At 40.6% G+C, this 18403-nt stretch overlaps 1 protein-coding gene across 2 annotated transcripts in view; it reads right to left on the bottom strand.

Annotated features, from left to right (window-relative positions):
* Nucleotides 1-18403, bottom strand: part of SPSB4 (splA/ryanodine receptor domain and SOCS box containing 4) — a 123628-nt gene that overhangs the window by 70240 nt on the left and 34985 nt on the right. Inside the window, exons 1-2 of one of the 2 annotated variants that reach the window (XM_075268876.1) lie at nucleotides 13301-13484; nucleotides 12041-12898 (exon numbers count right to left, since the gene is read on the bottom strand). In XM_075268876.1, coding sequence (XP_075124977.1) covers nucleotides 12041-12734 — 694 coding nt within the window. In that variant the 5' untranslated portion in view covers nucleotides 12735-12898; nucleotides 13301-13484. Of the gene's footprint in view, nucleotides 1-12040; nucleotides 12899-13300; nucleotides 13485-18403 lie in introns of those variants that run through there. The other variant, XM_075268875.1, reaches the window with a different exon arrangement.

The raw sequence follows: 18403 nt of genomic DNA, 5'->3' as shown, positions 1-18403 counted from the left end.
TAGGAAGGCCAGCTGTCAATCACAGGGCAAGACTAAATTTAACCATTAGAGGAGCAGAGGGAAATGAAGGTGAAAGCAGATGGGTGTAGTGGAAAATCAATTACCAAACTAGAGCCGTGTTCACACAGTGCAACCAAAAACTCTAAGCAAGGAATCAAACTGCACACGTCTCAGGGCGGCACAGTGACCCAAGCAGGCATGTTACACTCATGTTGCAGAAACACAGCTTTCTTTGCTGCAGATTTTGTTGCGGTTTTTAGAGCCAAAGCCAGGAGTGGATTGAGCAGAAAGGAGAAGTATAAGAACTTCCTTTATATTTCCCATTCGTTTTGTATCCATTCTTTAGTTTGGCTCAAAAAACAGCAACAAAAAAAAAGCTGCATTACTGCAACGTGAGGCCTCAGTCTTAGAATTGTGACTGTAGTTTTGAGTCGACATGGACCATAATATACATAACTCAGGGTGAATGCAAGGGAAGTAAGTTTCAATTTTCTATAAAGTATTGCTGTATGTAAAATGTCAATAGATATGAATCTTCTATATAAGATTATACTGAAATGGAAAGTCAGGTCTCCAAAATAGTAAAATGTAATAAAATATAATAAAGCATAATATGCAACTTTATCATCAGCGACATCAACCCATCAGCATTAAATATCATGAACATGACGGCCACAATGTCAAGCTATATCAGTGTAAATGACAATGCCCTTGCAACTTCCTGAAATCCTCTTAACCCAGAAATGGACATATTATCATGTTATCATATTAAACCTCCTGCAGCGGAAAGGAATGAACCCTTTTCAATGTCTGCATTCCATGGCTGCTGCTTTACCATAGTTCTGATACTGGAGATGATGATGTTATTGAACTGGAGACAGAAAATGCACATTAAAATAATATGCGATGGTAACAGCTTATTGTCCCGCTGCTTTGCACTCAGTTGACACATCTATATCATTCTGTAGAGTATAATTTTCTATAATATTACTGCTTTTGAAATCTACCATTTTCAGACTGTGCTATTCACAGAAAACACAGTAATGTTGACAATGCAGCAAATCCAGTCATTTCTGTCTGGAGGGAGAACCAACGCAAAATGAAGAAATATCATTATAATGAGCGGCTATTACTGTTATCAGAGAGGACGCGCACTTTTGCCTGGAAACACAGAAATGTTAATATGAGAACGGTGAAATGTGAACAATGTTTGACCACAAGACCTTGCAGCAACAGGTATAATATAAATTCTTAAAAGCAAGGAAATACTATTATTACTCACTCTGACACTAGGCCAATGTGTAGATTTTATTTTTAAAAAATGTGTTTTTGACATAATACATATATAGACAAATTGTGGCATGAAAATAGCAATCTTCTGATCGAGTAAAACCTTGTTGGCCCTGCCCGGCCACTGTTCTCAGCAGTGATAAAAGCGCTCATAGGTTGTGGTGGGGTCTGGAAATGAGTGGTGAGTATGATTCTCACTTAGTACTTACCACTCCTTGGATTTCCCATCCCTTCTTTGTGTCGCTGAGATGTAGGTGTCAGGACCAGAGAAGAAGCTGGGAGTCCTAGGAGCGGAAGGAACAGAGAATCATACTTACCGCTCATTCCCCAGGCCTCATATTGTTTAGGCTCCTGATACTGTACAGTGTGGGGACCAACAATAGTGTGAAGGACATGGGGGAGATATAATGTGTGGGTCCTGGGTGCACTATACTGTATGGGACATGGTGGAAATATAATGTGTGGGACTTGGGGGCACTATACTGGGTGGGACTTGGGGGCACTATACTGGGTGGGACTTGGGGGAACTATACTTTTTGGGACCTGAGGGCACTATACTGTGTGGGACCTGGGAGCACTATACTGTGTCGGACCTTGGGGCACTATACTTTTTGGGACCTGGGGCCACTATACTGTGTGGGACCTGGGAGCACTATACTGTGAGGGACTTGGAGGAACTATACTGTGTGGGACTTGCAGTTACTACACTGTGTGGGACTTAGTGCCACTATACTTTATGGAACTTGGGGGTATTATACTATGAGGGACTTGGGGGCACTATACTGTGTGGGACCTTGGAGCACTATACTGTGTGGGACCTGGGAGAACTATACTGTGAGGGACTTGGGGGCACTATACTGTGTGGGACTTGCAGTTACTACACTGTGTGGGACTTCGTGGCACTATACTTTGTGGAACTTGGGGGTATTATACTATGAGGGACTTGGGGGCACTATACTGTGTGGGACTTGGGGTTACTACACTGTGTGGGACTTAGTGGCACTATACTTTGTGGAACTTGGGGGTATTATACTATGAGGGACTTGGGGGCACTATACTGTGTGGGACTTGGGGTTACTACACTGTGTGGGACTTAGTGGCACTATACTTTGTGGAACTTGGGGTCATCATACTGTGTGGGACTTAGTGGCACTATACGGTGTGGGACTTGGGGGCACTATACTGTGTGGGACTTGGGGGCACTATACTGTGTGGGACTTGGGGGCAATATACTGTGTGGGACTTGGGGACGCTATACTGTGTGGGACCTGGGAACACTATTATTGTTTTGGACCAGGGCTCACTATACTGTATGGGACCTGGGGGCATTAAACATCTTCTTCTGCAATTTGTACCCCCAAGACGCCAACTCTGGAAAATCTGGTGTATGCCCATGGGTAAAGGTAAATACATACTGTATTCATACCAGGCAGAATTATTGCCTGGTTGTCATTCTATCCATAGGAACCTCTGCAGCATGTGCATGGATTTCTATAAACCCCAATGAGATCTATGGAAGAATTGCATAAATATGTGCAATAAATCTTCCATATTTGTGTACACCCAAAATGCATTGCAGTGATTCAACTGGGCAAAAATATGCTGATAGTACAGAAAAGTCACTGACGTAGCCTGCAAATATTAGAAAAGGGTAAATCTATACATATATTCATAGACAGCTCTAGATGCTTTGCCCACAACTCTGTTCTGTATTTTCTTATTTGAGCCGATGGCTCCCTAATTTTTCCTCAGATTTATATAGTTGTACTTGCATGTTACTCCCATAGCGTAGAATGGAAGTGTACTGGAGATGAGAGGTCAGTGTGCAGAGCTGCTTGTGTAGTCCCAAGGAAAACCTAGAAGACGAAATGTGATCTGTGTCCATCCCAGCTGTGGAATATCCCTGGGCTTGGAACACATTTATTATTCATATTATTTCATATAAGTTGGATTTCATGTGATTGAAACCTGCCTATAGACTAAGCCCATGCACACACCAGGTCAGCAGACAATCTGTGTGCCGCTGCACAACTTCATATTACAGAAAACATATTCGCAATAAGCCAATTCTTTTCTGTCATTTTAATATTTAATAGAAATAAATCCTGTTTGTGTGCATATGAAATGAAAAGCATACAGAGGTAGGGCCCATAGAAGTCTATGTGTGATGTATTATGGCTACATACAACTCATAGGTTATAGGGAGCTGTGATATGGTTATGTGCATACCTATGGCGCAATTCACATTTGGCAGCTTTTGTGTGATTTTTCTGCACTAAGTCAAAACCAGAGCCTACAGTGAGGACAGTAAGGGCTGAAAGTTTAATGGGTCTCAATGGTAACTGATCCATGCCACATATTTTTTTTTTTTTACTTTCCTCTGAATAAACAGAGACAAGTCTATCGCCAGCCATATGATTTATATATCTACTTGCCAAATGCTCATACAGATGTGTCCAGCCATGCACATGCACCCTCAGCCAAACTTATACCACTGTGAGGCAATACAATGGCTTACGCTAGGTTCACACTTGCGTTCTGGTCTCCGTTCTGTGGTTTCCGTCTTCTACATGCAAGAAGACGGAAACCACAGACCAGGTCCGACCGTGAGCGGCGGTGAGCGTTTTATGCTCTCCGACGCGAAACCATTTTTTTAAAAATCCGGACACAGAGTACTGCATGTCCGACTCTGTGTCTGGATTAAAAAAACGGTTTCGCGGCAGAGAGCATAAAACGCTCACCGCCGCTCATGGCCGGACAGCTTTCTCACCCATTCAAATGAATGGGTATGAAAGAGTACTGCAGGTTTCCGTCTCCTGCCTCTGTTTTGTGCAGGAAATGGAAACCTGCAGAACGGAGACCAGGCGCAGATGTGAACAAGCCCTCCTGATGTATTCCTCCAGTATATAGAACACAATCAATGTGAACACTGATATAAACCTGCTATTACAAATTATATTCAGTCCACTATTTCTATTGTACAATACGACACTGAACATGTTCTCAGACACCTTTTACAGCAGCTATAACACAAAATTATTATATCTGGATGGCGATCTCTTCCAATGTACCTTACTCAATGGCCTTTGTACTATTAGTCAATAGGGGAAAGTCACAAATTTAGACCTGGCACAGAAGTGTTAACTAAGATCACTTAAGGAAGTTACTCATAACGTCCACAATGTTTTTCAGCGTTAGGACATTTATGAGTCAGATCAGAGCAAAAAAATGAATTGTGAATCACTGAAAAGCAACTTTAATACTTGGCGGCGTCTCAAGAACAACTGACCGCACTGCGAGTACCTAACAGACCCTGCTCCGTAACCCCGCACAGGAATGCGAGGCCTTGTTTAACACCACGGTCTCTATGGCGATTACTTGATTGGAGAACATCAAATTGTTACCACATGAATCACTTTCCAGATTTGAGAAATCGTATCCCGGAGTCCTTTCATTTCATATTAACACAACTTTGGATCGACTAAAATTATTAAAGGAGAATCTATGATAAATCACAACGTGGAAATCAGGAAACTGCTCAGCAATAGCTTTTACTGTCAGAGAATACAGGCTGTAATACACAGCTCTTACAGAGATCCCCATACAAGTATAAGGCCGGGGCCGATTTCCAAAACCGTTGCTGTTTTGAAAACCGCAGCATGTCAATTATATCTATGGAAACATCGGCGGCTTCCCCGTAGATATAATAGTAAGAGAAAGTCCACAGAGGAAAACTCCATGAAATTTTTCATCAAAGCGCTGCGGAAAGAACCGCAATGCGTTCACGCTGCGGTTCTTCCCACAGCGCTTTAGTGCTGCGTTTATGGCCCGTGGGACCTTAGCCTAAGACTAACTCAACATTCGCACAACTCGGTTTGTATGTTTGAACATTGTATGTCTGAACATTATACAGGGAAAGGGACTGCTGACATAGTTATCTATAATGCTAGGAGTCCCTCCCTCCCAGCAACATATTGTTCTGTACTGTAATCTGTATTGTATGGGACAGTATGTCGCTGGGAGGGACTCCTAGTATCATAGATAACTCTAGGGCTAGTTCACACGGGCTAAAATGGTCAGGATTTTGATGCGGAATCTGCCTCAAAATCCACCTCAAAACAATAGAACCTTATGTAATCCGCTAGTATTTTTTTCCGCTAGTGTAAAAAAGAAGCGACATGACCTTTCTTCAGGCAGATTCCACCTGAAGAAACCAATGGAGTCAATGGGAGGGAGAAAAAACGTGTCACGGTTTTTGGATGCGGAATTGCCAAAAACCGCGACCAAAACCGTGACGCGGTTTTTCCACCTCCCGTTGGTTTTTTCAGGTGGAGAAACCACGTCGTGTCAAAAAACATGTCAGATACCGCCTGACAATGTCCAGAGCAGATTTTTTTCCTAACCAAATTCCTCAATACCCTTTGACAGGCAGGTAAATTTTGGCAACTCACAGACGAAGTTTCAGAATCGCTCTCAGAATCTGTTACAGATTGCAAACGTCACCGGAACGGAAGCCCAATGGAGCTCATTAGACTAAGTTCACATCAGCAGATCTGTCAAAAATCTCCCAAAAACACATACTATACAAAAATAATTGGACAAATGGATACCAAAGGATTATATTCGGTTTGTATCTGTCTCCAGATCTGGTGTGGAATCCGCATCAGATTGAGTGCTGAAAAAAAAAGCCTCCCATATTTCAGCCGAACAAAAAAACTGATTCAACAACACAGATGTGAACCCAGCCATAGTGGCAACTAACGGAAGCCAGAGCACAGATCTGGAAATACGACTCCAACGAAAGTCACATGCATACATTTTTGGGAAAAATATCATGGATTTTTAAAATTTGCTGCAAATATCTAAATGTACAATATTGCCCTGTGGGTAAAAATAGTTGTTTTTTTTTGTTTTTTTTTAGTGAACCTAGGTTATGAGCAACCCCTTAATGCAGTCTGTACTGCTGCAATGCAGCTGTGGGTCACATAACACTGACAGCTGAGAGAGGAGGGGGCTCTCCGTGATACTTGGCCCCTGACATTTTAGCTGATCTAGCAGCTATGGGAAAATGTGCATATAACATGGCTCTCAATGCATATCCTACTCCATCTGCCGCTGTAGTTTACATAGGATGCAGAGGTTTATTCCTATCACAGATGTTTTCATTGCCAATATAAACTCTTATAGAAAATCCTTGCATTCTGCAAAGAGTCAGGAATGGATTCACCAGAAGTTCAGCAACGTGTCATATGTGTCAAATTCCAAAGTACAATACTAATAATTACAAGTAACAAAAACGCACCACAATAGCCAGAAAAAATCCAAAAACATAATCAAATTAAAACCTAATTTTTGAATAGTCCTTTAGGCTCAGGCCTCACGTAGCAGGAAAAAAACTGCAGGGGCAATGCATTACGGTTTTTCCCACAGCTATTTTCACAAAAAGTCTATGAAACCTCTGCGGAATTTCTGCTTCAATTATACCTATAAGGAAATCGCCAATATTTCCATAGGTATAATTGACACGCTGCGATCTCCAAAACCGCAACGTTTTTGGAAATCGCAGCCTTTCTGCAGTGCATATCTTTTTGAAAGTTGTGGATGGGATTCGCTAGATTCCCATCCACCTTGCTGTGACTGTAAGGCTGAGGCCCCACGATGCGGAAACGCAGCTTCTTTTGTTGCAGTTTTTTGAGCCAAAGTCAGGAGCGGACTAAACAGAATGGAGAAGTATAAGAACTTCCTATATATTTCCCATTCCCTCTGTAGCCATTCTTGGCTTTGGCTCAAAAAACCGCAGCAAAATCTGCAACAAAAAAAGGTGCGTTTCTGCACCGTGGGGCCTCAGCCTAAAACGTGCATTTTTACATGGCGATTTTGACACGTGGGGCCCCCTTAATGAGGTAATAGATAGCCTCAAAGCAAAAGACAAACCAAGTGCTGTAATGTGCAATATTATGCAAACTACTACACCATCAATACAATGACGGCATCGCATTAACAACTCCATTGCTCACACACCAGATTTACTGCAAGAGCCATAGGATGCATCTCTATTTGCCAGGCAATACCATAATAGTCATCCATAGATGTCATCGGAATAAATATTGTAATGGCGAAAAATTTGTAATTGTAAAAACAGTAAATGTAATAGCGTAGACACATATAATATAACAAGGAATGGTATGCTTTGTATAAGTAATGTATCCATGCTATCATAGATTGTTATGCAAACATTCAAATGTCTACCCTACTTTTTTAGGATACAATTGTCCTAAAATAACTTATATCCTCCTACAGTAATTGTGAACTTGGCGGCAGACTGAAATGCTGCAATATAAAAAAAAAACAAAAATCACATCCAAATAGACATGTAAATGGAGCCACAACTGGTGTAGTGACTTCCCACTGACTATGTCATCTCCGCATATTCTGGCATGCAGCTTGATTACTCCATTAAAGCCTGAATGCAGAAACTGTATCTATGTGCTAATACTCCAGGGGCTGCATCAGATCATTGAGCTAAAAATACAACCTTCACCAGGGAACTGGCTCTAGTGCTTTATTCAGTCTACTATACACACAGCTCCAGTAAGACTGCATAGCAAATATATTATAATATATATATTATATATTAAATGTGTGTGTGCGTATATATATATATATATATATATATATATATATATATATATAGAGAGAGAGAGAGAGAGAGAGAGAGAGAGAGAGAGAGCGAGCGCACATATTGTAGCGCCATTGCCATGGTTCTGGTTAAGGTTGCACAACGACATATGCCAATGTGCCACTGCATCTAATGAGATTGTGTGGCTGCACTATAACCTCCTGTGCCAAAATAGGAAAAATCCAACCTTGCCGCATTTTTAGCCCCAAGTCATGGACCTCTATGCAAGTAACATATAGCTTGATAAGTACTCTCAGTGCCAAAATAGACGCATAACTAGTTGCAGAACTATTTTGGCCATGTGACTTGTCTAAGAAGCGATGTCACCCTAGTCTTTCTTTTGTTCGCCTGTACAAATCTAGCAAAAATGGAATTTATTCTAATCAGAGACATTCTGCTATAGCATTTATTATAATACTACCTGACAGCCTCCAGTTTTTTTCTACAGGATAGCTCATCAGTATCTCATTGGTGTGGATCTGATACCCAGACTCTGCATTGATGCCAGGAGCTTCTGCTGTGTACAGGGTTAGAATTAGCTTTGCTCGTTCATATTGAAGCAATTGCTGTAGAGCTGCAGTTCCCTGGCACCACCACTATGCAGTGTATGGGGTTGTAGCCCTGTTTTGTGAATAGCAGAGCTGTTTCCAATCATGTCCATAGCAGAAGCTTCCAGTGCCTAGAAGCAGACATATTGTCAGTGCAGGGTCCGTGCGTTGGACTCCCACCAATTGGATACCAATGAACTATCCTGTGGATAGGTCTTCACTATAAACAAACACCTGGGGACAGAAAACCCCTTTAACCGGCAGGGGGTAGCCTGGTCACACTAGCATAATTTGTATTTTGAACTCCTATCTCCTACATTGCATGTCAGGTATAGCAATGATGTCTACTCACATAACTACTCAGTCTTTATATACCCTTCAATCACTAGGGCCCAGGTTTGACAGCAAAATGATTTTATTTAGTCATAAATATATTTTAGAAGAATGAAAGATCATTAAAAGTATGTCTATAAATATATGAACGGATATGTTGTGCGAGAAGGCCATGAAATGGCAGGTCTGGTGACAGCTACACGCACCTACTCAGTAGTAGGTGGAATCTATTTAGAGTGTTGGCAGCCATACAGGTTATAGTGACATGATGGATTAAACAGACGGTTAGAAAAGCCATGTCTACATGATCCAAGAAAGAAACAAGCAAATATACTGTAAACAGCAATCGCGTAATACTTAAGAGCTCTGCTTAAGAAAGAATCATGAGAAATGTGTACAATATACAAGTTCTGATCTTAGACAAAAACTGCTGCTATATAACATCAACATTCCCTTTCCCTGGAAGCGACAATAGATACTGTCAGTGCAAAATATATTACACAAATAAAAAATATTTAAAGGGATTGTCCACTTTCAGACAAATATTGAAAGAAAGATGTTATTGTTTATATAATAAAAAGTTGCACAAATTTCCAATATACTTCCTGTATCAATTCCTCACGGGCTTTCTAGATCTTGGCTTGCTGTCATTCATTCTGCTTACTGCCAGTGTATAAAATTCAGACCATGGTCATGTGATATACAGTCCATGATCGTACTATATGCAGTCCATGGCCATGTGATATACAATCCATGGTCATGTGATATACAGTACGTGGCCATGTGATATACAGTACGTGGCCATGTGATATACAGTCCATGGTCATGTGATATACAGTACGTGGCCATGAGGTGCACAGCTTGTTATAGTCACGGCACAGTAATTAGACATATGCCTGGTAACGAGCTGTGCACCTGTGTGTTCATCACGTGACCATGATCCATACATTACATGACCACATACTGTATATCGCATGACCATGGACTGATTTTTATCCATTGAAAGTAAGCAAAATGAATGACAGCAAGCGGAGATCTAGAAAACCATGAGGAATTGATACAGAAAGTATATTGGAAAATTGCATAACTTTTCATTACACATATAATAACATTTGTCTCTCAATATTGGCCTAAAAGTGAACAACCCCCTTAAGTATCCAAAATATTAAAGGGAGTTTGCCAGGTTCCTGCCAAAGAAATATTAATGCCATGTAGGGGACTTTAAAAGGAGCAAAAATATACTTTTGTGGCCACAAACTCCCTTTAAAGGAAAAGCTTCTTTTTGTGATGGTTCTAGAACTTAGTAACGGCAAGTAATGGCATGTTAAAGTCTTTTTTATTAGACCTCCATCATTCAGAAATAGTAAAGAGCTGAGTTGTCAGCTCAGGGGAGATTATGGGGCTACCAGCATCGAGACTGCCATGACTGACTCATCTCAGGGGACCCAAATGTGAAAAAGTGCAAGATGAGAATTGTCTGACTGGACATAGCACAGAGGGGTTTATAGATCAGTATACCAAAATGAGCCTCTGCTAATGTTGGCGCCAGTGGTATTGGCTCATGGTTGTAGCCTTCTCTCCAGCCCTATACAAGGCCTCAAAGAGAGATGTAGCATAAACTAGCTCTTGTTTCTCATGGGCCTGCTGAAACTTCTGGTGTATACACCCTTTGCATACCTCCATGACCTGCATAAAGGGGTGATTACTGCAATTATTGAAGGCCATAACTCTATATTACCAATGCAACCCTCTCTAAATGAAGCAATGCTGAGGATAGCCTACCAGGCATCACAACTACAAACAAAGCAAAGCTGTATAAATGGCCATGAAATTATTCACGTTAAATCAATCAACCTTTCTGCTGGCCTAGCGATATAGCTCAGGTACCTGATGGGTTATTTCCAGGCCTGCTCCGGCATAAATAATAGATCTGCAGCAACCAAGCTGGGTGTATCTTTTACAGCAACCTGAATGGAAACTCTAAGATAAGGAACTGGAACCCTAAATTGCTTTCCCTTTATAAAGCAGCTCCCTAAATGTAAACAGATGGCCATAAGTGTACTTACAGTACCATATAGTCCCATAAAACATAATACATAAGATACAGTGGACATGCTCATGATAGATCTAGATTGTGCATGGTCTAACAGGAGTACATGGTGCATTCATAGGAAGGATTCAGTACAGCCTGCATTCAGTTCATTAAATATTAACCGTCCACGTATGTTGTACTATGTTCAATACCTCTGTTAGCTAGTTATGTCTGCTGGCTAACAGTATTGTGTTATCAGATCTGGAGAATATTATTTCACTGCAGCGTTTCTCCATTGCAATACAAGATCCAGTTTATTACGAGAAAGCCTGGCACCTAAGCTGGTAACAATTCAGGCCCATCGTAAAATCTGCTAAACACTAATCCTTCTAGAAACACACATGGAAATACATTTTGTTCAAGAGCAAACAGAGGATAAAAATTGGCTTCTCTAAAGTAGCACAATCCTTAAGAATAAAGTAACTGCAAAATAATCTTAACTTTCCACAGTGCAGCACCATTCAGGAATTTTGTTTACTGGCAAATGGAATGAAAGCAAAAGCCAAAAAGTAAAAAAGAAAAAAGGTAAGACTGTGCAAAGCCAATACTGTTCTGGTCACTGCCTCCATAATGTCGTGTAACCTTTGTGGGGTTAATTCTAGGGAACTACAGGAACAGATAACAGTGTTCTGCTGACTTGCTTCATGTACCTACCCCACCATGGAGCTCTTTGTTTAGGCACAGCGTGCAATGTAGAAACCTGACAAAACCTGTATGGTGCGTGAGTGGGACTAAAGGACTTTCTAAGAACACGCTTTTTTATATATTTGTATTTCTCTATTAATCCCAGTGTGCAGAATAAGTGAGGAGCGTCCTGTGGATTTGTATAGTTCAATGTTTGCAGTGGCTCGGTAGTTGGATATACCAAGGTACTGAGATGCCAACATGTTACTCTAACTACAAAATGCTATTGCTACCATGGTTAGTTATTCTTTGTTTCTATTCCCCTTAATCATTAGGCCATGGATTCCAAAGTTCATTTCCCTGCCAGTAAATAATACAGACTGCAGGTAGGTAACATGAAAAATGTTCAATGTTCTATGTAATATCTTAATATATATATAAATAACAACATAGGATTATGATGATAATACTTACGATCAAGTCCATTGATGTATCGCATTGTAATTTCACAGTGACCCCATACAGCGCTGACAATAGGGTAAAGTTTTTTTCCTTTAAGTCCTCTGAAGGCAACTCCTAAATATTGTCCATCAACTATGAAACTAAGAGTCCCCTCATCCATGTCTAACACTACCAGCAAAGAGTCTGGAAGTACAAATGCTTCATCAGGTTCCAGAAAAACTGGATACGTAACACCAGGTTGGTTTTTACAGTTGTAATAGAGTTTGTTTCGTCCTAGGTCCCAGCCCCAAGACTCACTATTGCTTCCTACCAATGAAGTATATCCAACTGAATGCAAAGGGGCATCTGCTGTGGCAACCCCCACAACAGCATGTGTTCCTCTTTGTCTTGTAGGCCAATGGATTTGCCAAACATGAAGGCCTCTTGTGTAGCCAACTTTTCCTCTTATGCAGTCTGTACTTTGTGCAACAGGGTGTCGATGGAACGTCAGATGGTCATCCTCCTTCACAAAGATATTCAGAGACCGGTCCTCATTGTTCCAAGCGTGTTTGTGCTGAACTTCCAAAGTAGCCATGGGCATATCCAGCAGCATATCTAGTCTAGCAGGCTTACAGAAGTCAGGACCCCTTAGTTCTCTTTTAACTGGTCTATAGGGAGGGTCCCGTACATCCACAGACTTTATACTCCCTGAGATCTTTTGACCCATTTCTTGTCTGTGGGTTGATAAAAAGGGGACAGGGTAGGGGAAGATGTTCCTTTGTTTCCTTCTGTTACCTCATTAAAAAAATGGACATTGAAGCCAGTTACTTGTGCACCACAAGCAACGCGTGAAGACCCTCAGCAAATCAGCAATCTTCTGGAAAGATTTTCCTGGAAGAAAGGAGAACAATATATTAGTGCGGAATGAATGACACAAGTGGTTTTGTACATAAAAGTTTCTCAGCCTTGGACCTTATGTTCCTAAACATTTTTTATCTGACATGCGTATAATGTGTAGCTAATGAATAATTCCTCCTTTCACAGTCATTGCATAAAAGTCATGCCCCGTCCCCGAAGCCTAGGAGACCAAATCTAAAAACTGAGAAGTGCGAGAGCCCAAAAATTGCGGCACATCAAAGAATTCCACAGAACGAAGCCTTCCAAGACAACAAGTAGAAGACGTAATTACTGTACTTCACATATGTTTAGGTTCAGTTTGGTGCCAAATATGCACTGTAAAAGCAAACGACAAAAAGGAGAGGTTCCTGTCAGTAAGGGCATGTTCTGAGATACCTTCTAGCTGCTAGGCTTCAAATTCTACACAAACTGTAAAGACTTCAGGGGCCGCTTCTTTAGACATAACTCCACATATTTCCGAGGCATCAGTGGCAGCTGACAGGTTTAGACACCCTGCACAGACTCTGACTAACTAAAAACAAAATGTGCCTGAGAATGTACAGAGCTCACAGTGTGCTACACAGACAATAACTTCCTCTGATTCATAATGGGATACAGACACACACCGCTTTCCTTCCCTCCACCCCTCCACATAAGTCTAGCCAAAGCCTCGCCTTTGGATGTAAGAACATTATTCACATTCTTTTAACTAACGGTCCTGCACAGGAGATGAGAAGACACATCTCTCTTACTCTTTGTCGGATACGATATTTTACATATCCAGTACGTCTGACCATGGAGAGATTTTTTTCCATATAAAATGTGGATAAAACATATGAAATGTAATAAGTTACAAAAAAATTAGCAATTCATAGCAAAGCCAAGTAATATCTTTGGTATGTAGATTTACATATTGCCCAAAAGTTTTGCTATAAATACTAGAAATTGCTTATTTAGTTCCACAGCTGACTGGCACTCCGATTAAATCTGAGGATATATTAGAACAGAAAACTCTATAAAAGTACTAATATTCATGGACCATTATATGTAATAGTAGACATGCCGATTCAAGGGTATGTTCACATCTGTATCTGCAGTACAGTTAGACTATCATTGCAGATTTTGTCAAAAAGTGCATTTTTTTTAACCAACAAATGCTACATAACAGATACCCAGCAGTCCTCAATATAGTCATAGGGGTCCCTTAGGATCCTTATGTATTTCTCGTGGGATAGATGTTATTGTGTTGCCTATGTGAACGTTCACAATGAAGTTCAGGTCTTGTTTAGCAGGTGTTATTAGAATTTTTATACTCTATATAAGCCCATTCCAAATAAATTATTGCCCCAAACACTCCAAATCCTACAAGTGTGTTGCCATTGACTACATCCTGCTGTATTTCATTTGTAGTGTGTATATACGGTACATTCATTTTTCGATACGGGCATCAGAACACAGCAATACCCCTTCACAGTAGCTCTGTCCTGCAAAGGGGGAAATACTCTTCACTGCCACATCCCAGTGCAATCCAAAGATTGCCTTCAACATATTTTTTATCTAATCTAATTTACCCTGTCTCATGATAACAAGTGTGTATTCCTACAGCTGCCCATACCCATACAAAATAATTGTCTGATTGTCACTATAGATGAGCGAGTAGTATTCGATCGAGTAGGTATTCGATCGAATACTTCGATATTCGTAATATTTGTACTTGGTCGAATACCAATACTGGTAAGCGCAGTAAAAGTTCACACTATAAACATACACTGTATATGTTTTTTTTTTTCCAATGCCTATGTTGCCCTAGTTCCTGTCCCACCTCCCTTTGGTGTAAAAAAAAGCGCCAGGGAAGGTGGGAGGGGAATCGATTTTTTACGCATGGTATTCGACCGAGTATGAGTATTTTGAATACCATAGTATTCGATCGAATATCTACTTGATCGAGTACTACTCACTCATCTCTAATTTTCACCATTTTGGCCCACTATTATTTGAGAATTTGCAATAGGTGACAGTAGACAATAGTCTGACAACGTTGTCATCTGTGCAGTTGAATTTTTCGGCTATGGTCAGCTAGAGCTACAAGTCTATGGCATGACTGGCTGAATTTTGCACATTACATGACACTTTGTTCAATAACAACCCTTTAAAAAGAGAAAAAAAAACAGTAACCGCAGTCAAAGCAAAGATTGTAAGGACACTTTAACAAAAACAACCATAAGTCGAAACCTTGGAAGACACTGCCAGACGTAACCCCAGTAGTTTTCATGCTTGTAAAGACCACTTTTCTGAAACTTTCCAGTATATTTACCATCTTCAGGGGTTCATTGTGGCATCTTATAGTTTGAACCTTGTCCCATAAAAGATAAGATAATCCTTTAAGTTTACCATATAGACAAGTCACCAATGTCACCATATAACCTCAACCAGGGCCAGCAGAATAGGTAAGAAGAAGGTGATATAATGTGTAGTTATCACAGCAGACTCTCATTTCTGGTGCACACACTGGGTTACAGTAAACCAGGAGGGAGTGAGTCATTCTCAAAACATCTAGCTGAGTATTCCTCACAAGGACGAGAAACATTACTAACGTTTACTACTGTAGATCAGAAGGAGACGAATGCCTCAGACACATCTTGTCATTTCAACGCTGCCAAGGTTTGTTATTGTGTTTGTCATAGGCGAGAAAACAGAGACTGTACGTACTGTACTCTGCCCCTGATATTATCCCAGGTTACTTCATCTGTTGAACGTACTTGCGACAGTTGCGCACTCTTACAGAACGCTGTGTATCTGCCAGACGTAACAGTTGTAATAATTTACAATTTCAGGCATCAAAGTTTGGATTCTTTACTAGCCGTGACGCCACACTCCTACATGGAGGGCATGTGATTTCAGTTAAGTCACCTAATGAAAAACAGAGGAACTTATTTTTCTTTTTCGCAGCTAATGTCTAATTACTATTGACTAGTCAGGCAATAAGACCATTTATAACATGGGGCTATGTCCACTGGAGGTGGCGAAAATAAAGCTTTCTTTGACCATAGGTCTGGCAAAGTCGTGAGTATTGTTATATTGGCTGAATGACAGATATATGGTACGGTACACAGTGTGATAGCAGAGAGAATAATATTAGTTAACAGGGTTTTCTCACAATAACAACAAGTCCTTTCCAAGTGCCTATTAGGGTCAGTGAATATCATAAAGTGAAGTCCCCTACTCAAAATTCCTCTTCATTACTGTAGTTCTCCTGGAGATCTGCCAGCTCTGATGGACAGGACCCATCCATGGCAAGATTTGAACCCAGGATTCATCTCAATGAGAAAATTCAGTAAATAGGGCTTGAAAACCCATTTGTAATATTATGATTTGGTTTTGTCCAGTACTATACCAACCCACAATGCCTAAACTAAATCCCAGCACATGTATTACTTACTTATAGGAAAGTTATTTTAGATAAACTCTTAACACATTGCAAAAGTTATCATGAACTGCTGCAGAACGTTATTTTTAAAGTTATCTTTAAAGGAACAACATGACGTGTTATGTTGAACGTTGGCTTAGTCATCTGGTCCTTTCCTGTGCAGACTACTCAGTATGTTGAAAATAATACCCGGCACACCATTGTGGCAGACTGCAAGATCTAAAGGCCTTCCTATCCCTAAATATATAAAGAACAAAAAGTAATTTTGTAGTGGAATTTCATGTAATGTACTGAAGGGTTTACCAAGTCTTTAATATTAATGACTTATCCTTAGAGGAAGGTTCAACTCCTGGCACCCCTGCCGATCAGCTGTTTGAAGGGACCACCCACAGTGCTCCCATTCACTTCCATGGGACTGAGCTGCTGGAAGCCAATATGACTGATGGATGGGACATAACAGTAATGAAGAGGAGGTAACAGGGGCAAGTGTGTTCAATGTTAAGCATTCAAAACATATACCAGATCCACGTAGGTCAATATTCCTCAATCAGGACCTGGAGGCCACCACTTTTTGAGCTGCATGTTTACTAGACATTGCATCTTTCACCTACTCAACAGTTATACTTAATATAAAAGCACATTTTCTGTATGTCTTGAGTAAGATATTGAAGGACTGTGTTGATCTAGGTGTAGGGCTGCAGACATACACTCAGTAGATAACTACACTGCCAGTTTGTAATAAAGATCCTAGACTTTGGTTCCCAATCTTTTTAAAGAAATCATGTCTTCGAAAACAGGCCTAGACTCATGGCTCAAGAACCTTCCAAAACATTTTTATCTGCCAAAAAAAGAGAATATTTTCCACAGTGAGCAGACTGTGCTGACAAAACAGAGGCGCTGTCCAATATCCAGCTCAACACTCAGAACATTATGTGGTTATCCATAAAGGCAAACTCACGCCATACCGTGATATCTTGGTTGACTAACAACTACTGATAGTAATTGGTAATGTATGGTCGTTGGAAATATTAGGAAGAGTTATCCAAAACTTTCACCAGGCCACAGAACATATATGCACTCTATGTACTGAATGAATTGTTCAGCCATCTTCTTACACCGCATGTCCTGTATATCTCTTTTGGTCGCGCCATGTACAGTAGAACAAGGTCCAGAAAGATCAATATGTCCTTTGAATTTGTTGCGTAGATATAACTACCAGTCGGAATACTTATGCCCCATGATTCATCATTCTTTGATCAACTTTATTGGATTAAATAAAATGATTCATTTATGTTCATTTGAACTTTACATCTGATGTCCTTTTCTTCTGTATTATTTAGCACTTCAATATGGTGGAGTTGGACATTTGGGTAAAAATAAAATATTATAACGTGTTATAAAGATGGAGGCAGACAAACAATAGGTGACATCACATCCATCTCTGTACACAGTGTCCTCTGCTCAGGACAAGGAGCATACTTAGAACAGTTAAGTCAATGGGTCATCGGCAGTGGTACCATAGGGCAGGAGACAGGGGAGTCAGGAGTAGAATAGAAGACGCACAACCTGCCGCTTACTGTGCCAGCACTGTGTAGGGAGAGAAGGTAGGTATACAATTCAATAATGTGGCTTGGACAGTATGGGAAGGGCTATCACCTATGTAGAGGGGAAGGAGAGCTATTACCTGTGGAGCACACTAATTTTCATGTGGAATGGGAACTATTATCTTGGGGAGGGCACTATTAGAGCACTATTACCTATGTGGTGAGCCATTACCTATAGCAGGCACCCTTTTGTCTATGTGTGGGGACTATTACTTATTTTGGTGCGGTACTATTGCCTATGTGAAGGGGTACACTATTCTATTGCAAGGTAACAAGAGGTGCACAGTTACTTTGTTGAAGCACTCGCCTGTGTTTTACAGTCCCATAATGTTAATTTTACCTGCAGAAATCCTGAGTTTTCCCCATAGACTTATATGGGGTGGGGAGGCAAAAATGAAAACCGCAGTGAAAAAGCGTTTTTGCTGTATTTTTTTCTGATGGATTTCCACAGTTTCTGCAGTGTTCTTT

The sequence above is a fragment of the Leptodactylus fuscus genome, chromosome 3 (genome assembly GCF_031893055.1).
Source record: "Leptodactylus fuscus isolate aLepFus1 chromosome 3, aLepFus1.hap2, whole genome shotgun sequence".
NCBI classification, from domain to species: Eukaryota; Metazoa; Chordata; class Amphibia; order Anura; family Leptodactylidae; genus Leptodactylus; species Leptodactylus fuscus.
Note: the sequence above shows the minus strand (reverse complement) of the source record. Positions and strands in the feature narration are given on the sequence as shown.